Source organism: Budorcas taxicolor, chromosome 7, assembly GCF_023091745.1.
Source record: "Budorcas taxicolor isolate Tak-1 chromosome 7, Takin1.1, whole genome shotgun sequence".
Lineage (NCBI taxonomy): Eukaryota > Metazoa > Chordata > Mammalia > Artiodactyla > Bovidae > Budorcas > Budorcas taxicolor.
The window spans coordinates 89352878-89375513 of record NC_068916.1 but is presented as its reverse complement, the minus strand read 5'-3'; the positions used below and the strand labels follow the sequence as shown (position 1 = coordinate 89375513).

Here is a 22636-nt window from a genome sequence, read left to right as displayed (position 1 = left end):
GTGCTACACTGCTTTGGGGGCTTCCCAGGCGGTGCTAGTGGCAAAGAACCTGCCTGCCAATGAGGGAGACATAAGAGATGCGAGTTCGATCCCTGGGCCGGGAAAATCCCCTAGAGGAGGGCACGGCAACCCAGTCCAGTATGCTTGTCTGGAGAATCCCATGGACAGACGAGCCTGTGTCCATAGGATCTATGGTCCATAGGGTCACAGAATTTGTCATGGCTGAAGGGACATAGCACACACACTGCTTTTATTACCCCTTTAAAAAATCATGTTGTAACTGTCAGTTCTTATCTCCTCAGTAATTTCTTCAATTATCCACTCTTCAAGTATTTATTAAGTACCCTCTGTGTCAGACCATCTTCTACATAATTGGAATATAATAGTGAACAAAACAAAATCCCTGCTTTCATAGTGCTCACAGTCTATTATGGGAAATGGAAAAAAAAATGTACTTTATAGAAAGTGTCAGGTAGTGATCAGTGCTATGAAAAAAAAAAGCAAGAAACATGGGTGCTATTATAGAAAGACTAGATAAAGAAGTTCTCCTGTATCTTGTAATATTTGAACACAAACCTGACACAGTGAAGGAAAAAGTCATGCTGAGAACTAGGAAAGGATATATAGAAGAAAGTGTACAAGAAGGATCTGTAAGTGTGAAGGCCTCTTTGAAGACTCATTCACCTTTTCCTGTCCTATTACTAACCAGAGCCTGGCAAAAGTCCAATAAAAATTGGGAGAATTATTGCTGAGCTCACAGCCTGGTAAGGGTATCACTGCAATTCACCTCCCTTTGACTAGAGGAAAAATAAAATGACAGAGAGGTCTGTATGTCCCTGCTGAGATCATGCTAACAGTGGTCTTTTAAGGCCAGCTCAAATTGCAACAGTTCCTTCCATGCATATTCTCATAGAATCTAGTTTTCACTTTCTCTGGGGACTTAGCTCATTTGCCTTATATTGCCAATATTTGTGTGCAAATATTATCTTCCTTCAAATTCCTTGAGAACCCAGATTGTGATCTTAAAAAAAAAAAATTCTGTACTTTTACACATCACTTAGCTTGCAGAACTGAATGTCTGGATAAATTCTAACTAGGTTAAGCAAATATTCAGAAAGGCTACATCCTCATCCAAGACTTAACTGTAGGGGAGGAGAATACACCTCTCCCTCTATGAAGGCTTATTAGTAGCTGCCACAGTAAGTGTTTTCATAATTATCTTTCATAATGCTGTCTCATGAGTCTTCATAATTTTTCCTGGCTGAGCAGAGAGGTTAGTCAAGTTCTCAAGGGAATTTTTGAAGCCTAATTGGGGGTTTCAACAGCGAGAAGATGCGGGATGGGGACAGGAGGAAGCTGGTGTTATTAGTGGGGGTGATCTCTGCAGCGGGTGGGGCCACACCCATGTCATTATCCGCTTTCCCTGTCTTCTCAAGGTGCGGCTGCTTCCACCTCTCTTTACTCTTTCTCTACCAACTTTCTTAGCTCTCTTCCAAGAGCGGACAAACTCACCAAAAACAAGGGAAGGCAGGGGAACGAATATATAATTCTTTTAGAAGAGAAGAAAAACCTTATCAACAACATCCCTCCCTGGGATACAAGATAAAGTGCTAACAGTTAAGAAAACATACTGAATATCCTGCCCTTAGCTGCAAGTCTGCGGCAATGACTCGCGTTTAAGTCCATCACACCATCGGCATTAAACTGACCATCAGTAAGAGCATCAATTCCCTTCTAACTCACCGCAAACAGTCCTAAGAAGTGTAGACTAGGTAAACTGTGGAAACTACTATTTTTTAAGAGTGTGAAGGGATTAGAAGGGGAACCAAAAGCTTAATCTTCCAACGCCCCTCAACCCAGAGGCGCTTCCTTCCACCTTCTCCACGTGCCCCTTTAACTACCCCCCCACACACACACCCCCAACTCCTCCCAAGCCCTCGCTTGCCTCCTCAGTTACCTGCTCGCTAAGTCTCGAGGCTCGGGGAAAGCGTGCAGCTGAAGCGCCGGCCGGCAACCAAGGGGTGCAGACCGAAGGTTCCGGCGCTCCAGGGCCGGCCGGTTCCACCTCTGGAGAAGGCGCGCTCCTCCCTCCACGCGGCCTCCCAGCGGCGTTCAGATCCCTACCAGTTATCCCCGCCCACTCCCTAGCGAGGCCCCGCCCTCCGGGCCCAGAGCTTTTTTAGCCCTCGGCAGGCGCCGTAGTCGGCCAGCCCCGCCTCCCTGCCCCCACCCAGCCTTCGCCCGACTCCTTCCGCGCGGGCTGGAAATGCGCGTAGCGGCGCGCGGCGGGTGGGCGGCCTGGCTTCCTCGCACTCCCACCCTCTCGCCCCGCTCTAAGGGCTCTGCGGTCCGACCCCGCTGAGGTTAGGAAGCGTGTCACTTTCTGGATCTCCCGACTACTGCATTGGCCCGTGCGTTAACGTTCCTGGTGCTGCGGCCAGTCACGGCTGCGATTGTTCCGGCGCCCCGGCGCGGGGACAGCGGCGTCTGCTCTCCGCGGACCCGGCGTGAGGGTGCGGGCGGACGCGCCAAGCAGCACCTCTCCCCGAGTCCTTCCTCCTCGCCTAGGTCTCCACACACACACACACTCACCGCAGCCGCATCCCCCGCCGCCCCCTCCCGGCTCTGCGCCTCGTCCCCGGCTGCGGGCAGACGGCTCTACACCGCCGCAGCTCCCGAGTCCGGACCGCCCGCGAGAAGGCACACATACATACACGCGCGCGCCCACAAACCCCCTCTTGGCTTGGGCCTCCATACCCCGCGCAGCATGTCGGCGCTCGAGTGGTACGCCCACAAGTCCCTGGGCGACGGCATCTTCTGGATTCAGGAACGCTTCTACGAGTCGGGCAACCGCGCCAACATCTGGCTGGTGCGGGGCTCCGAGCAGGACGTGGTGATCGACACCGGCCTGGGGCTGCGCAGCCTCCCCGAGTACCTGTACTCCTCCGGCCTCCTGCGGGACCGCGCGGCCAGAGAAGACGCGGCGTGCCGGCCGCTGCTGGCCGTGGCTACCCACGTGCACTTCGACCACTCGGGCGGCCTCTACCAGTTCGACCGGGTGGCGGTGCACCACGCCGAGGCCGAGGCGCTGGCCCGCGGGGACAACTTCGAGACCGTGACCTGGCTGTCCGACAGTGAGGTGGTGCGGGCGCCGAGCCCGGGCTGGAGGGCCAGGCAGTTCCGAGTGCAGGCGGTGCAGCCCACCCTTGTCCTGCAGGATGGTAATGCGCACCTCCCACCCCCACCCCCCTTCTCGGGCGCTTGCTGTCTCATTTAAGGGAAGGGATTGGGGGAGAGATGGTTCCGAGGGATGCTTGATGCAGACCTGCTTGGCTGTGAGGTTGAGGGAGTGAGGTGGGGGGGTTGGTTTGGTTTGTCACATCGCAGAAACACTTGCTTCAGTTTCTCCCTCCCCCTCTCCCCGGGGGCCAAAAAGCCCACTCACTCCACCATCGAGTCGCTGGAAGGCCATCGCAGCCTTTCCTACAGGAGACCGGCCAGCTCTGACGCCGGGTACCGACGCCGCGCACTCGACTGAAAGCCAGCCCCACCCCCTAGTCAGTTTCCTCTGGAAGGTCTACGGTGTGTAGTAACACCACCAGAGTCTGGTCACTAGGATTTCCATTCTTTCCCCCGCAGACACGTCCGTCATTTGCAGGCACTTTTCTAGCGAAAAGACTCCTAAGGAATGATGCTTCGTGGAGAGAATACGTGTCGTTTGCTCTGTGCTTTTTGAGAACTGCTCACTCCATCGGCTCAGTACGGACAGTGCCCACCTGTAGGCTTAGAAGGCCATTGCAGAGCAGTGATTCTAATCTGCTCACGCCTCTTTAGCTTCCAGATAGGTTTCTGCTCCTGATGCTGCCTCACAAGAGAAAAAGCTTGATAGTGAACATACGAAGTAGAATGTGCCTGAGTCTTAACGTTATGACAGCTCTCTGTTCTGGCTGAAAGCCAGGCCTGAGATAGATTAATAAGGAGGCTGTTCCCATAATGGTGAAGTATGTGGACTAATGCATAGATAACCTTGGGCCTCTTTGGCTCTGCAAAAAACAGAATGGGATTCAGAAAGAAATTAATGGAATAAAATAGTGTAGGGTTCCAACCCTTCCAACCCCACACGGGCACTGAAATGATTGAACCAAATGATTGAGCCAGTTGGTCACAGCAGTGATATTTGTGTATTAATTTCTTTGTTCTTTTTAGAATGCTGCTGTTGATACCATTTTATCCTCCAACATGTTTGAAGTGAGGCTACTTAAATGGCTTCAATTAAATGGCTTGCCTAGGGGCCACAAAGCAAGATGGAGACAAAAGCTAGGATTCCAGCCCAGGCACAGTAGATCAAAGCGTGTAGATCACACGTTAATCCTACCCCCAAAATAAATTTTTATGGTAATTCTGAATAGGATATGAAACCCCCTTTCCTATCTTGAAACTATTTTATTTGCCAGTTTAATTTATTGAACTGTTCTGAGGCAAAAAAAAAAAAGTCCAGTTGCTGCAGTACAGTAAGGCTCACTTTATGACCAACCAGTATGGTAAATAATGAAGTACTTTACGAAAATGAGTTTATCTTACAGATGAGATCTTGATCAGTTGATATATAAAAAATAGCAAGATTCTGTACCTTACACACCACTTTAAAAAGTCTATTCATTAAAATTTTAAATCTGAAGACTAAAAGTGGTTTAGATGGGAGCCTTACATTACCTGACACTTTGAGGTGAAAGAAAACTAAATTTACATTAAATGTGCTTTTAATTACTATATTTCTTTGAAATTAATACTTTCAGAAGTAGGATTTCTATGCAATTTATGGGTATACAGACTAAATTAACTCAGACCCCTCCCCCCAAAAAGAAAAATTTTGCATCAGTATTTATGTTTAAGTTGTTTAAAGGAATAGATGACTTTTATTTACTTTGGCTCCTGTGTCAGGAAATGAATGATGAAAGAATGATAAGAAATATTGTTTTATAGATGAAGAGTCCACACAGGGTTGAATATTATGCCTGAAATCACATAGCCTGTTAGGGAGAGAGCCTGGACTAGAAATCAGATTTTTTAAATCCCAGTCAATGCTAGAATTATAGGCTTTGGGAGTTGCAGGGGACATGCAACCCACCTGTGTGGTGCTTTAAGCCTTTGAAAGTGTGAAAAGAAAGCTTAATATTTACTAAACACTTGGAAGGTGATACTACTGTGTTAAATTAAAAGTTGTTTTTCATTAGGAGCTGGATGTCTCACCCTCTCAAGTAGAAACCAATATCCTCTTCTCTCAGGAATATTAATTTCCTGTCTCTTCTGAATGGTGTGGCCTGCTAACTTAATATTATCATAATCCAGATGCCTGGAAGGAGATACAAAATATTTATATTAAAAAATGATACACAAAAAATTCATATACAGTTACACACACATGTGAACAGCACATACCTAACAGCATAGTCGTCATTGTTCCAGTTAGAAAATAAGGAGGCTAGATTCACTGGCTCACTACGTTTCATTTAGTGTATTGGTGACCACCTGTCATGGAGAAGCATGAGTCTGTGCACTGTGTCACTAACCCAAAAGCTGACTTGCATATGAGGGATGAGGAGAACAAGGTGAGGTCATCACCCACTGCATCATTTTTGATGAAAAAAGCTACTCACCCTACTGATAGTGAAACCATATCTTCCTATAAGAAGACAGCAATAGATAGATACAGCACGTTCTTCTTGAATGGGCACACATCATTCTGTTTTTCACAAGAGGCAGGCATTTTGACTCCTGTTATACATGTTTAAATGATTTTCCCAGAGTCATCAAGAGAGTACAACAGTTGTTTTAGGTAGACTTAGATCGTTTGGGGAGATTAAAAATGAAGATCCCAGAGAGGCAGCAGGTTGTACGAACACATTTAATTTGACTCCCTCTCAAAATCTCACTAAGATTGCAGCCAATGGACCGTGGTTTGTCTGTTTTATGTATAAATCCACATTGACTGAGGTTCTGTTTTGCATTGTTGTTGTTGTTTAGTTGCAAAGTCGTGTCCAACTCTGCGACCCCATGGACTGTAGCCCGCCAGGCTCCTCTGTCCGTGGGATTTCCCAGGCAGGAATACTGGAGTGGGTTGCCATTTCCTTCTCCAGGGGATCTTGCCAATCCTGTGGTGACTGAGTTAGCAGTTTTATCCTATGCCAGCAATAGAAAATTGAGAGCCAGTCCACTTTGTTCTGCAGGAGATTAATAGGCTCAAGAATTAGCAGTAGCCAGTACCTTAGCAGGGTCAAAAGGAAGAAAACTAAAATAAGTAGAACTGATGGAAAGCCACTTAAGAAGCTGTTAGAACTCTGGAATTATTCTCCCTAAGTGAATGCGCCTCTCCCCAGAGTTAGTTGGTTCTCTGGGGAGAATGAAGCGAAAGGGTTTCTTGATTGAGGGATGCCCAGTACTAATGAGCTCAAGGCTTCAGATGGAAAAGAGGAGGGATAAGTGTGTGTGAATGTATATAAAAATACAGAAAAATAATAGATAGATAATATATCCTTGGAGAAGGTAATGGCACCCCACTCCAGTACTCTTGCCTGGAAAATCCCATGGATGGAGCAGCCTGGTGGGCTGGAGTCCATGCGGTGGCTAGGAGTTGGACACGACTGAGCAACTTCACTTTCACTTTTCACTTTCATGCATTGGAGAAGGAAATGCAGCCCACTCCAGTGTTGTTGCCTGGAGAATCCCAAGGATGGGGAAGCCTGGTGGGCTGCAGTCTGTGGGGTCGCACAGAGTCGGACACCACTGAAGCGACTTAGCAGCAGCAGCATATATGTTCTTTACTAGCTTCCCAGAAGAACGAGAGCCAGGCCTTTAGCCCCCATATCTCCAGGTAGGAACTTGGAAGAATCTTATCTGGAAATCTGCCCAGCCCTGGGGTAAAGATTAAGATGCTGACTCCTAGGTAATTCTTGGCTTGAACTTTCTACAATGAAGTCTGCATCACCAGGTGTCATGCATGTGCTTCAAACAGATTTTTCACTATCCTCCAACTCTTAAACAGGTAAACAAGCATTATGAAAAAGAATCTGAGAAAATCCTCTCACATGAAGTAAAATAGTAAAAGAACATAAAGCGACTTGAGAAGAGGACAATCATTAATATCATCAGGGGATAACAGAAACTATTGCATTCAAGATATCTGAGAGACAATAGGATGCCCTAAAAATAAGCAACAGGCAGAACCATATTCACACTCCTAAAAGAACCCTTGGAATTTAAAACGTCAGAAATTATTTAGTGCACGGTCTGGAAGATGAAGTTGAAAACTTAGAAAAGGAGCAGATAGGCAAAATGAAAAACTAGGAGAAAACTAGTAAAGAACCAGTGTGAAAAATCTGACATTAGAATAATAAGAGCACAGATAGAGCAAATAGAGAAAGTAGAGAAAAAGAATAATAGAGAAAATATCCCATGATTAAGGGATATACGTTTTCAGATGGAAAAAGCCCATAGATGAAAACATATTCAACCCATGGCACATTATTATAAAATTTCAGAATGCTGGGATCAAAGAAGAGTCTACAGACTTACAAATTGAAACAAAAAAGGTCATCTATACCAATCATAATGGCGTTAGAGCTAGAAAAGAAGAGCTGTGACTTATTTGAATAAAACCAATTTCCAGCTTAGAATTCTGACATCCATTCCAGTATCAGTCAAATTATTTCCCACATGCTGTTAGGAAGCTACTAAGATACATCTTATAGTTCCTGGTGGCTCAGAGAGTAAAGAGTCTGCCTGCAGTGCGGGAGACCCAAGTTCAGTCCCTGAGTTGGGAAGATTCCCTGGAGAAGGAAATGGCAACCACTCCAGTATTATTGCCTGGAAAAATCCCATGGACGCAGGAGCCTGGGGGGCTACAGTCCATAGGGTTGCAAAGAGTCAGACACGACTGAGAAACTTCACTTTTTAAGATATATCTTTATCCTGTTTGCTCCCTTCAAAATAAGGGAATAAACCAAGAGGAAGACATGGAATATAGGAAATAGAAGATCTAATTCAAGACAAAGTTGAAGCCTCAGGATGATGGCAAAGGATGACACTGACAATGATAGAACCTCAAGCAGAGAGGATTTCAGATCTAAGCAGTTGAATCATCATTCTTTTGAGGGGTGGGAGGATGAGAAATGTATACATGTGTCGTCATGGTGGTAGAGGAGTAAAAAGAGCTACTAAAAATCCTTATGTGTCATAGTGGAAGTCAGTGGATAACATCTAAAAAACCAAGAAATGGTAATACATGAATGAAATCAGTAGAGTATGAGATATAAACATTATTTACAGATGCTTATACCTGGTAGTCATCTGTAAATAATACTTGGGCTCCAATACTTTGACCAGCTGATGCGAAGAGCTGATTCATGGGAAAAGACCCTGATGCTGGGAAAGATTGAAGACAGGAGGAGAAGCGGATGACAGAGGACGAGATGGTTGGATGCATCACTGACTCAATGGACATGGATTTGAGCAAACTCTGGGAGAAAGAGAAGAACGGAGAAGCCTGGCGTGCTGTAGTCCAAGGAGTCGCAGAGTTGGATATGACTGAGAGATTGAACAACAAACAACAACATATCTAGTAGAGGCAACTAGCAGAAGAAGTTGCTAAAATTGTTAACAGTGGTTGCCTATTGGGAGCAGGATTAGAGATAGAGCCAGAATGGGGCAAAGAATGTTTTCTTGCATTTTAAGCCCTCCTGAAATGTTTTATTTGAAATATGTAATTTAGTTCTTTAATTAAAAGTGAAATGAAAATTAAAAATGGGGAATGCCAAGATGGGAAAGGATATTTGAGAAGCCAAGAAAAGTGTAGTGTGGTTGAAATGTGGTGACAACTGGGTTAGGGTGAAGGCTTGGAAGGATAGTATGTGATATATATATATATTTTTTTTTTAACATAAATTTATATATGATATTTATATATTTCATAGACAATTTTGGTTCTTGTAAGAGGTCTTGATGAAATTATATGTGTTAGCATTATACGCACAGGGAAGGTATTTATAAAGTCATATGGTAATGGCAGACCTAATATAATATTCCATCACTGTGGCCTTATCAATTGTTTACAGTTGGCATCCATTTTGATAGGTGGGTGCTTATGTCTTATCTCCTGCCAAGTATTTTGAATATCACCTGGCTTTGAATATCAAAAATCCATAAAACTCTATCCCTCCATTGGTAATTCTCTACATCTTCATTTTTAGCATCAAACTTCCCTCATTCTTCTTCTTTCTGTACATTTATTAAACAGTCTGTCTGCAACAGTTCTATTATTAAATCAACTTAGCTATAATATCCTTTACCTTATTTACCAGTCATACAGGAAATGGCAGTGGTTTTTGATCCCCAGAAGCACCTTAAATCTGAAACAATTATCCTGTGGAGGACTGTGGCCCCTTATGACTGGAATGTGGGGAAATTTGAGAGTACCTAATTCCATCTTACTGTATTAATAATTACTGGGATTCGAGACAAGACCAAAGCAACCTCTGTTCCCACCCAGGCCCCACTGACCTGTTTGTGCCATTATAGTTTTCTTTTTCTGAATACTTAATATAAAACATAATCACATGCAATCTTTTGTGTCTTCTTTCATTTGGCATGCTGTTTTTGGAGATTCATCCATGTTGTTTTATCTACGAATAATTCCTTTCTGTTGCTGAGAAACTACTCATTTATCAATATAACACATTTTAGATATTCACCTGTTGAAGGAAATTTGAACTTTCTAGTTTGGAACTGTTACGAATAATGCAGCATGAAAGTTTACATGTAAGTTTTTATGTTGACGCATGCTTTTATTTCCTAGGTAGGTAGCTAGAAATGAATTTCTGGGTTGTGTGGTGAATGTGGCATACCGCATACACACATGTGGTAAATGTATGTTAAATGTTTAAGAAGGTGCCAAACTGTTTTCCAAAGTGCTATGCTATTTTACATTCCCAAGTGCAGTGTATAAGTTGCAGTTTCTCCACATCACTGTCAGCACTTGATTTTGTCAGTCCTTTTGATTTTAGGCATTCTAGTGAGTATGTAGTGGTATTTCATTGAGGTTTTAATTTGCATTTGGGCTTCCCTGGTGGCTCAGAGGTTAAAGTGTCTGCCTCCAATGCGGGAGACCCGGGTTCGATTCCTGGGTCAGGGAGATCCCCTGGAGAAGGAAATGGTAACCCACTCCAGGATTCTTGCTTGGAAAATCCCATGGATGGAGAAGCCTGGTAGGCTACAGTCCACAGGGTCGCAAAGAGTCAGACACGACTGAGCAACTTCACTTTCACTTTCACTTCAATGACTGATTATGTTGAGCATCTTTTCAGGCACTTACTTGCTATTCAGATATCTTCTTTGTCGTAAGATCTTATCAAAATCTTTTCTCTTTTTTAAAAATTGAAATTTTGTTTTATCCTAATTGAGCTGTAAGAGTTCTTCATATATTCTTAATCAGATATACATTTTACAAGTGTTTACTCCCAGTGTATGTCTTGTATCCTCTTTTTTTTAAGTAAGCAAATTTTCTTGTCTTTATTTTTTTGGTTGCACTAGGCCTTCATTGCTGTGCACGAGCTTTCTTTACTTGCAGTGAGCAAGGGCTACTCTCTGTTGTGGTGCACAGGCTTCTCATTGTGCTGACTTGTTGTGGAGCACAAGCCTGTCTAGATGAGCAGGCTTCAGTAGTTGCAGTCTGTGGCTCCAGACTTCCACAGTTTTGGCACACAGGCTCAGTAGTTGCGGCTAGTGGGCCCTGAAGTAGTTTTGGTGCACGGGCTTAGTTGCTGTGCAAACTGTGACATCTTCCCAGACCAGGAATTGTGTTACTCAGATGGTCGACAATCCGCCTGCAATACAGGAGACCCAGGTTCAATCCCTGGGTTGAGATCCCCTGTAGAAGGGAAAGTCTAGCTACTCCAGTATTCTTGCCTGGAGAATCCCATGGACAGAGGAGGCTGGCAGGCTGCAGTCCATGGAATCACAAAGAGCTGGACAAGACTGAGCTACTAACACTTCTCTTCCCTGCCTTGGCAGGCAGATTCTTACCAATTGCACAACCAGGGAAGTCCTTAATGGTATCTTTTTGGACAAGAAAGTTTTTAACTTGGATGAAGTCCAACTAATCATTTTTCCTTATGCTTTATGCTTTTTATGTTATTTTAAGATCTCTATGACAAGCCCAAACTCACAAAGATTTTCTTCTTTTTTTTTTTTTTTGGAAGCTCTCACATTTAGGATTATGATCCATTTTGAGTTAATTTTTGTTACTGTTGTGAAAGGTTCAGTTCAGTTGCTCAGGCATGTCCGACTCTGCGACACCATGGACTGCAGCATGCCAGGCTTCTCTGTCCATCACCCACTCCTAGAGCTTACTGAAACTCAATGTCCATTGAGTCGGTGATGCCATTCAACCATCTCATTCTCTGTCATCCCCTTCTCCTCCCGCCTTCAATCTTTCCTACCATCAGGGTCTTTTGAAGTGGGTCAGTTCTTTGCATCAGGTGGCCAAAGTATTGGAGTTTCAATTTCAACATCAGTCCTTCCAATGAATATTCAGAACTGATTTTCTTTAGGTTGACTGGTTGGATCTCCTTGCAGTCCAAGGGACTCTCAAGAGACTTCTCCAACACCACAAGATGATCAAGACCATCCCCAAGAAAAATAAATGCATAAAGGCAAAATGGTCATCTGAGAAGGCCTTACAAATAGCTGAGAAAAGAAGCGAAGCGAAAGGCAAAGGAGAAAAAGAAAGATAGACCCATTTGAATGCAGAGTTCCAAAGAATAGCAAGGAGAGATAAGAAAGCCTTCCTTAGTGTTCAATGAACAGAACAGAGGAAAATAATACAATGGGAAAGACTAGAGATCTCATCAAGAAAATTAGAGATACCAAGGGAACATTTCATGCAAAGATTGTGAAAGGTTATGAGGTACTTTATTGTTTATTTGCATATAGATTTCCAAAGTAGTCCAGGCCAGTTAGTTGAAGAGACTGTCCTTTTACCCAGTGGATTCTCTTTGTTGATACTTTTGTCAAAAGTCCGCTGACCATATATGTGAATGTTTTCCTCTGGACTCTAGTCTTTTTCATCAATTATGTCTGTCGTATAGCCAGCACAACACTCTCCTGATTATTTAAACTTCATTCTAATTCTTGAAATTAGATTGTTTAAGTCTTCCAGCTTTGGCTATTCCAGGTCATTTGCATTTCATATAAATTTTAGAGCCAGATTTTTTTTCTATAAAAAAACATGTCAAGGTTTTGATTGCAATTCTTGAATCTATAGATCTGCACTAACCATTACAGTAGTCACTAGCCACATGTAGCTCAGTTCAATTCAGTTGCTCAGTCAGGTCTGACTTTTTGCAACCCCATGGACTGCAGCATCCCAGGCTTCCCTGTCCATCACCGACTCCCAGAGCTTACTTAAACTCATGTTCATTGAGTCAGTGATGCCATCCAACTATCTTATCCTCTGTCATCCCCTTCACCCCCCTTCAGTCTTTTTCAGCATCAGGGTCTTTTCCAATGAGTCCATTCTTGGCACCAGGTGACCAAAGTATTGGAGTTTCAGCTTCACATCAGTACTTCCAATGAACACCCAGGACTGATCTCCTTTAGGATGGACTGGTTGGATCTTCTTGCGGTCCAAGGAACTCTCAAGAATCTTCTCCAACACCACGTTCAAACGCATCAATTCTTTGGCACTCAGCTTTCTTTAGTCCAACTCTCATGTCCATACATGACTACTGGAAAAACCATAGCTTTAACTAGACAAACCTTTGTTGGCAAAGTAATGTCTCTGCTTTTTAATGTGCTGTCTAGGTTGGTCATAGCTTTTCTTCCAAGGAGCAAGCATCTTTTAGTTTCATGGCTGCAGTGACCATCTGCAGTGATTTTGGAGCCCCGCCCCAAATAAAGTAAGCTACTATTTCCATTGTTCCCCATCTGTTTGCCATGAAGTGATGGGACCAGATCTTAGTTTTCTGAATGTTGAGCTTTAAGCAAACTTTCTCACTCTCCTTTCACTTTCATCAAGAGGCTTTTTAGTTCCTCTTCACTTTCTGCCTAAAGGGTGGTGTCATCTGAGCATCTAGGTTATTGATATTTCTCTCTGAATTCTTGATTCCAGCTTGTGCTTCATTCAGCCCAGCATTCTGCATGATGTGCTCTGGATATAAGTTAGATAAGCAGGGTGACAATATACAGCCTTGACGTACTCCTTTCCCAACTTGGAACCAGTCTATTGTTCCATGTCCGGTTCTGTTGCTTCTTGACCTGCATACAGCTTTCCCAGGAGGCAGATAAGGTGGTCCGTTATACCCATCTCTTTCAGAATTTTCCACAGTTTGTTGTGATCCACACAGTCAAAGGCTTTGGCATAGTCAGTAAAGCAAGAGTAGATGTTTTTCTGGAACTCTGTTGCTTTTTCGATGATCCAACAAGTGTTGGCAATTTTATCTCTGGTTCCTCTGCCTTTTTTAAATCCAGCTTGAACATCTGGAAGTTCTTGATTCACATATTGTTGAAGCCTGACTTGGAGAATTTTGAGCATTATTTTGCTAGCGTTTGAGATGAGTGCAATCGTGCAGTAGTTTGAGCATTCTTTGGCATTGCCTTTCTTTGGGATTGGAATGAAAACTGATCTTTTCCAGTCCTGTGCCCACTGCTGAGTTTTCCAAATTTGCTGGCATTTTGAGTGCAGCACTTTCACAGCATCATCTTTCAGAATTTGAAGTTGCTCAGCTGGAATTCCATCACCTCCATTAGCTTTGTTTGTAGTGATGCTACCTCTGGCCCACTTGACTTTGCATTTCAGGATGTCTGGCTCTAGGTGAGTGATCACACTATCATGGTTATCTGGGTCATGAAGATCTTCTTTGTATAGTTCTCTGAACATAGCTATCTAATACATGTAGCTATCTAATGCAAATTTAAATTAGTTAAGATTGATTAAAATGAAAATTTTATCTTCTTAGTTACATTAGCTTTATTTCTCGTGCTAGTGGCTACCATATTGCCTAGTGTTGATACAGAACATTTGTATCATCTCAGAAAGTACATATTAGAGAGTGCAGTATAGGAGAAACTGAATTTAATTACTATCTTAAGTTTCAAGTCTTCAATCAATGGATATGGCATATTTCTCCTTTTGCTCACATTCTGTTTAATTTCTCTTTAAAGTGTTACTGTAGTTTTCAGTGTGCAGATATAACAAAACATCTCTTTCGTGTGCATTGGAAGGAATGTGTACTTTGCTCTTTGGGCATGAATTATTTTATATATGTCAGCTAGATCAAGTTGGCTGGTGGTGGTATTCAAGTCTTCTGTATCCGTACTGATTTTCTATCTGCTTATATTATGAATTATTCAAACTATTCAAATATCTAAGCACAATTGTTCAACTGTTTATTCTTATTTTAATTCTCAGTTTTTATTTTATGAATTTTTAAGGTACATATACATTTAGAGTTTTTTTCATTAGGTATTGACCTAATTTTGTCCTCATAAAATGTACCTCTTTTCTCTAGTAATATTCTTTATATAAAAATCCATTTTGTCTGACAATATAACCACTCTAGTTCTTGTCATTCATATTTATAAGGTATGACTTATCATCCTATTTTTCGCTTTGATTTTATAGTTCCTCTCTTGTAGACTGAGTACATATCTTGCTTTTTAAATCTAGTCTGACAATCTTTGCCTTTGATTAGAATGTTTATATAATTACTGACACAGTTGTATTTAGGTCTGCCATTCTGTCATTTCCTGTTTATGCCTTTATTTTTTTTCTGTTGTCTTTTCTATTTAGTGATTCCTGATTATTATGCCATTTTAAGTTCACTATTAATTTTAGCTATATTTCTTTTTTTCTGTATATGTATATGTTTTCACTAGAGATAGCAATATGAATCTTTTAATTTATTATGATTTACCTAAGTTTGTACTGATTTAAATCCAGTGAAAGAGCAATTTTGTATTCATATAGCTCAGTTTGGTCCCCACTGTCAAATAACTGGGAGGAGTTTGAGATTTTACCCTATTTGTAGGTTAGTAAGTTAGGCTGAGACAATTTAGTGGATTCTGACGGAAGGCTTGAAGTTCCTGGGTCCGAGACTAAGAACAGTGTATTACAGCAATAGCAGTAGCCAGAGCATCATCATTTGTACTGGTTCCTCAGACCTTAATTTCCACAGAGTGATAAAACAAAGGGCAAAAATACTATACCCTCGCTAGAGTATCATTATTGAATTGTGTCACCAGGATATTAGTGTAATGGATATTCTGAAAATGAATTTTTTGGTCAAATAAATTTGTGAAACTATACAGCCATATCTCACTTGTGTATATCCACAATGTACATTAGCATATTAAATGTACATTAGCATAACTTGCAGAAAAGAAAGCTGTTTAATTTTCACTGAAGGAAGGGTTTTCCAAATTATTTGACCACTGAATCTTTTCTTTTATGTATTATAACAACCAGCAGAAATTGTGTTCCACTGTTTACTTTGGCAAACACTGGTCTAATAAACAACAGAAATGAAATGTAGGCAACTTATTTTAAATCATCTTTTATTACTAGGCTACTTTTACAATAAAAGTAAAATAAATATCATCTTCCCAGCATCTTTGAAACTGTTGTGTTCTGCTGTTCTTTAAGTGATTGAAGTCGAATATCTAACACGTTTATCTGTAAATTCTGTTTTCATTTTTAGGAGATGTGATCAACCTTGGTGACAGACAGCTCACTGTTATGCACATGCCTGGTCATTCTAGGGGCAGTATTTGCTTGCATGACAAAGACCGAAAGATTCTCTTCAGTGGAGACGTCGTGTATGATGGATCACTAATTGACTGGCTCCCATACAGCAGGATAAGTGACTATGTTGGAACCTGTGAACGTCTGATAGAATTAGTGGACAGAGGTCTGGTAGAGAAAGTACTTCCTGGGCACTTCAATACCTTTGGTGCTGAAAGGCTTTTTCGATTGGCTTCTAACTATATTTCAAAAGCTGGGATATGCCATAAAGTCTCTACTTTTGCCATGCGATCTCTTGCAAGTTTAGCCCTACGTGTAACAAATTCTAGGACCTCACCCTAGTATCAACTTTGATTAATTCTATAAATTATTCCAGTTCATTTTGTGTTGTTTAAACAGTGAGCATTTTAAGAAGTGCTTTTATAGTACTGTTATATATTAGAGGAAAAAAAGATTGAGAATGAATAAGCCAAAAAAGGAACTTCTTAGTTTTTCTTTTTTCCAAATAAGAAACCACTTAAATGAGCTTGTAATTTGCCAAAGTTGTAATTTGCCATTGTCCTGTATCATTTGCCCTAGAAATGATATAGAGATATATGGAGAAGCAAGGAGGCATTTTGCAGTAATAGAATTATCTCTGTGTCTCATTTCTCTTATTTCCTAGGTGATCTAGAAAAAAAGAGCATAAGAGAGTTTTAAACTCCAGACTTGATATTTTTAGTATGTTATTTCAGAATAAAGGTTATTGGGTTTAAGATAAAAACTCAAAACATAACAAATAAGCTAACATTTAGAATGACAGCTAAAACAATCCATTGTTATGGTACAGAATTTTTATGCTTCATTTTATTTGTTCTTAATGTAATTATAGTGTACATTATGTGTTGTGTAATTTTACTTATAAAAAGTACAATGAATTTTATTTTATAGAAAAGTTTTAAATATTAATTGCAGAGTGCTTCAGTAAAAAAGCTACAATATATTGTTGTTTGTTATTATGTAAGTATAATATTTTCAATTGTAGAAACAAAGTTCAAATGTCTGTAATCTAACTACAAATTGTCAGATTTTTCAAAAGGACACTGTCAGGCAAATTTGAAAATATACACATTAAGAATAATTTTTAAATTATATGCTATTTTAATAGTAACAGCTATTATAAACAAAATTTTCCTTGTTAAATAGCAGCTTCAGTATATGTATCTTATTTTATAGTACCAGACAACATCCTAAAATAAACCATTCTTTTTCTTAACAAAGCATACATATGTACCACAGAAGGCTTTTCAGATTAATTGCAAAATGTGTGTTAGATACTGACTTAGAATGAATTGCCTTTTTTATCCTGATTCACAACACCTATTCCTGTTCAGTATTCTTTGTCTTGAATGAAAAGAAATTTCCATTTATAAAACTATAGGAAAGATTATCCCACTATTTAGTCAGATGTTTTGGTTTGGTGCTTTTTAGTAATTTATTAAAAATCCTTTGGAATATTTCATAAAGGTTTTTTTAAACATTTTTTTCACTGCCTTTTTATTATTGACTTATCCAAAACCAAACTCATATATAGCTTTGTAGATCAGAAATTTTAGTATTAGGAAGATCCAGCAATTTTGATTTCTGAAAAATTATGAAACTTTTCCTACCCTACACCCCACTCAGGTTCTTAGTCTTTTATTCATTCAGCACACACATACACATACACACCCCACATACATACACACAGTCACATACATACATGCGTTCATTGTGCTAAACACTGTGGAAGCTTACAAAGTCAGAGACTGTATCCTAGCTGGAAGTAGAAGACAAAACATGAATAGAAGTATATGCAGGTTGAAGTTTATACAAATTTCACATGAGTGTCAGGGACATAAATGGAGCAGTGTGAAGTTTGGTTAGGGAAAGTTTCCTGGAGGAGGAGATTTTGAGTCAGGTTTGGAAAGATGATTTATTAGGTGGTGAGGATAGAAAATAAGGATAGGGTTGTTTCTGCATCTTCAGTGCTAAGAATAGGGATGGAAGTGTTGCTGTCCAGAGTAGGCTATTCCCTTGTGACGATTTAGTTTTCAGGAGCCTTAGATCTTCTAAGCACCAAACATTTGGCATGAAAAAGTGATTATGTGTATAAGAGTCATCTTTAAGACAGACAAGCTATATGGCCACATGCCACCAAATGATCCCTTGCTTAAAATCAGTAAGGAGGCCATGGTTGTTGAAATGAAGAATATCATGGGAATTGCTCTGTGATAGTCATTCAAGGCAGTAGGTCTGTTTTAATAGTGCAACTTCAAGACTACAGATTTGGTTCAGGGCAACTACAAACTATCACTTGATGAGCCTTAAATATAGCCATTATTTTTATATCAATAGCACAAAAGAAAACCAAAAGTCCTTAATCATTGACCATTTTATCATATTTTAGGACTTTTTTTTTAAAAATCAGGGTATAGTAGGCACTAAGTTTTATTGGGAAACATTTAAACCTGATGAAGGCTTTCCTTATTTCTTAAAAGTGCAATTTTTCAAAATACACTGATTTTATTTTTAAATTTCCCATTTTTTTCTAGATTTTTCAAATTGTACCAGAACATACGACTGTGATATTTGCTTTTGCTTCAATGTGAGTAAATTAGGGAAAGGAGGTATCATTGATTTAGTGCCCATGCTATGCATTTTAAAATAGGCATTATTTAATTTAATCCTGGCCCTAGTGCCAAGAAGTAATTGACCAGCCTAACAACACAACTTGGGAACAAAGCTGGTAACTGAACACAGGTCTCTCTGCCTCCCAAACTGTGCTCTTTCTCTTATACCTGCACAATAACGTAAAATTGGCAAAGTGTATTTTTACTTTTCAAAATGCCACATGTGCCAAGAATAAATCATGTTAAAGCTTAATAGCGTATTTTAAAAAAGCTTTAAAAATATGTATTTTCACCCTGACAGTGACCCTTGTTGTAATTTTTGGTTTGGAGAAATAATAGTATGTAAGTATAATTCGAAGTTGTCAAAATATAAGACATTTAGAAATAATTTTTATTATTTATTTTGTTAATAACTTAATTTTTTGGAAATTCTTAGAAATTCAGTTTCCTTATTTGGTGTTACTTTTTAACTGAGAAGTCTAGAGCAAACAAAACCTTGTGTGTTATACTGATGTAGTTGAAAAAATGATTATGTGTAGTTGTTCTTATATGGATAGTAACATGAATGATGCAAAATTGTTCTCTTATAATTTTCAGATAACTGTAACTGAACATTTGTGTGATATCTATTAAAGTGAACATTTTATTTCAATCTATGGTTGGTATTTTTTTAATAAATGTTAGCAAATTTCAGTTTAATGTCTTGTAAGGTTGTTTTCTGTGTGAAGCTTGAAAATAAAGAAGAAAAAAACTTGAAAATAAAGAAAACTTTATTTAAAGCTTGAAATAAAGAAGATGTCAAATCCCTGGGCAAGAATATCAGAACCTAGAAACTGAATAATACCTATTTAACCTTGTTGTTGTTCAGTCGTGTGTGACTCTTTGACCCATGGACTGCAGCACCCCAGGGCTCCCTGTCCTTCACTATCTCCAAAAGTTTGCCCAAGTTCATGTTCGTTGCATCCATGATGCCATCCAGCCATCTTATCCTCTGATGCCTTCGTCTCCTTTTACCCTCAATCTTTCCCAGCTGGCTTGTCATGATGAAGGGGCTTGGGTAACTCAATGAAGCTATGAGCCATGCCGTGAAGGGCCACCAGAGATGGATGGCTCATAGCAGAGAGTTCTGACAAACAGGGAATGGCAAACCACTCCAGTATACTTGCCATGAGGACCTCATGAACTGTATAAAAGGTGAAAAAGGTATGACACCGAAAGATGAGTCCTCCACGTCTGAAGGTGTCCAACATGCTACTGAGGAATACCGAAGGAGAATTACCAATAGCCCCAGAATAAATGAAGCAGCTGGGTCAAAGCAGATAGAAACCTTACTAGTTCATAAATATGGCCTTTCAAATAAATGGATAAAAGATGGCCTATTAAATATATATTTCAATTGATGTGGGAAAAAATCCACATCATCATAAAAATGTTGATCATAAAGATAAATTCATCATCATAAATTCCAGGTGGATTTAACATCTAAAGCAGAATCATATGTGTATTGAAAGAAAATTAATCGTGTTTAAGCCATTAGAATAGGAAAGATCTCTATATAGAAACACAAGATAAAACTATATTAGAATTTAAAATATAACTCAGATGTCATAATGAAAGTTAAAAAGAGAAATTTTAAAATATTCATTAACTTGTGTAACAGAAAAAAATTTAAGGCAAATATAAAGAATGCCTGCAAGTCAACAAGAAAAAGATAAACTAACATATGGCAGGAAAGACCTTTTCTCTACCCTCTTGGATTCTGAGGCTGGGCCTGAGAATTAAACAAACAAGAGAGAGTAATAGGGCAAAGCAAATAAATTCTATTTGATGTTGATATTTTTATATGTACATGGAGGTCTTTATATATAAGTAAAAACCCAGAGGAGTGGCTCGGCTTGAGGGCAGATAAACCATTTTAAGAAAAAATGACAGTCTCCAGGTCCATCCACATCTCTACAAATGACCCAGTTTTGTTCCTTTTTATGGCTGAGTAGCATTCCATGTGTATATGCACACATCATCTTTGTCCATTCCTCTGCTGACAGACATTGAGGTTGTCTCCATGCCCTGGCTATTGTAAATAGTGCTGCAATGAACACTGGGGTGCATGTGTCTTTTTAAATTAGTTTTCTCTGAGTGTATGCCCAGTAGTGGGATTGCTGGGTCATGTGGTAGTTCTATTCTAGTTTTTTAAGGAACCTCCATACTGTTCTCCATGGTGGCTGTACCAATTTACATTCCCCCTAAAAATGCTCAGAAATTGATGGTAGCAGGTACCTCTAAGACTATGAGTGAAAACCTTTCTGCTTCAATTTTGGTTTGCAACTTTGACCATCAAATTCCCCCTAATTCTATACTGCTAAGCACTTCCTTCTCTCCCACTACAAGGAAGATTGGAGGCTAATTTATTTATTTATTATTATTATTTTATTTTATTTTTACTTTATTTTGCTTTACAATACTGTATTGGTTTTGCCATACATTGACATGAATCAGCCACGGGTGTACATGAGTTCCCAAACCTGAACCCCCCCTCCCACCTCCCACCCCATATCATCTCTCTGGATCATCCCCGTGCACCAGCCCCAAGCATCCTGTATCCTGTATCGAACATAGACTGGCGATTTGTTTCTTACCTGATAGTATACATGTTTCAATGCCATTCTCCCAAATCATCCCACCCTCTCCCTCTCCCACAGAGTCCAAAAGACTGTTCTATACATCTGTGTCTCTTTTGCTCTCTCGCATACAGGGTTTTCGTTACCATCTTTCTAAATTCCATATATATGTGTTAGTATACTGTATTGGTGTTTTTCTTTCTGGCTTACTTCACTCTGTATAATAGGCTCCAGTTTCATCCACCTCATTAGAACTGATTCAAATGTATTCTTTTTAATGGCTAAGTAACACTCCATTGTGTATATATGTACCATAGCTTTCTTATCCATTCATCTGCTGATGGACATCTAGGTTGTTTCCATGTCCTGGCTCACATCACTCATTATCAGAGAAATGCAAATCAAAACCACAATGAGGTACCATTTCACACCAGTCAAAATGGCAGCGATCCAAAAGTCTACAAGCAATAAATGCTGGAGAGGGTGTGGAAAAAAGGGAACCCTCTTACACTGTTGGTGGGAATGGAGGCTAATTTAGGCTAATCTTTAGCTTCATGGTGTAGTACTGGTATGGGTCCCTTCGAAGGCCCTGGGCGGGGCTCAAGAAACGTGTTCAAACAGCCATTTTTCCATTTGTTTTAATTTGTAAAACTAAGCTATTTTTTATTCTCTGTTTCAAAGCCTCCAAATTTCATAATCTTCAGGTCCTGAAAAGTGGATCTGCTCCTGGCTAGAGGATTATTATGTGAGGAGGATAAAATAGGATCTTTATTCAAAATAAACTAGACATTGTTAAGTCAGGGTCTTATACTGAAAAAAAAAAAAAAAAAAAGAGAGATTTAGCAAAGCTCTGCATTCAGTGAAGTTTGTTTACTAGAAGTTCACATTCCCAGACTTCTCTAACCTAGCTTAAAGAATGCTGGTAATCAAGATTATACTTTCTAGGAATAGATTTTTAAGGCCTTAAAAACTTGACTCCCCAAAGAAAAGACTCTGGAGTCCCCAAAGAAAGGTTCCTGGGAGATTACCCTGCAATGCAGTGCACAGCTGCTGAGTCTCCCTTCCTTAGCCCTTTCCTACATGGAATTGTAGTCTTTTATTTGAATTTAAATATAATACATACATCAAGAGCCAGCATGTTATGGAAAACTAAAAGAATAAATGGAAATAAATGAAAAAAAAAACCCACTTAAAGCAGTAAGAGAATTTAACAAAGTAGCAGCATATAAAATTAATGTAAAAATATATGGTCTTCACCAAAGAAGATATACAGATGGTAAATAAGCATATGAAAAGATGCTCCATATCATATGTCATCAGGGAAATGTAGACAAAAATAAAATATCACTACAGACCTATTAGAGTGGCCAAAGTCCAGGATACTGACAGCACCAGATGGTAATGAGAATGTGGAACAACAGGGACTCATTCATTGCTGGTGAAAACACAAAATGATACAGCCACTTTGGAAGAATGTTGGCATGTTCTTACAAGATATAGTCTTACTAAACAATTTAATTGTACTCTGCCATATTTACCCAACTGAATTAAAGACTTATGGCCACACAAAATCT

The 22636-nt window shown here is 40.0% G+C and overlaps 1 protein-coding gene across 1 annotated transcript; it reads left to right on the top strand.

The window, feature by feature from the left end:
• The first annotated feature begins 2767 nt into the window (after positions 1-2767).
• Positions 2768-16135, top strand: MBLAC2 (metallo-beta-lactamase domain containing 2). Its single transcript, XM_052644283.1, has 2 exons — positions 2768-3221; positions 15750-16135. Exons 1-2 carry the CDS (start codon positions 2768-2770, stop codon positions 16133-16135), a joined length of 840 nt encoding a protein of 279 aa, XP_052500243.1.
• Positions 16136-22636: the final 6501 nt, after the last annotated feature.

Bases quoted from the DNA above. Each gene is read 5' to 3' on its own strand.
- MBLAC2 (XM_052644283.1), top strand. From the start codon at position 2,768: ATGTCGGCGCTCGAGTGGTACGCCCACAAGTCCCTGGGCGACGGCATC. The intron at 3,222-15,749 runs GTAATGCGCACC...TTTCATTTTTAG, and splicing joins CACCCTTGTCCTGCAGGATG to GAGATGTGATCAACCTTGGT.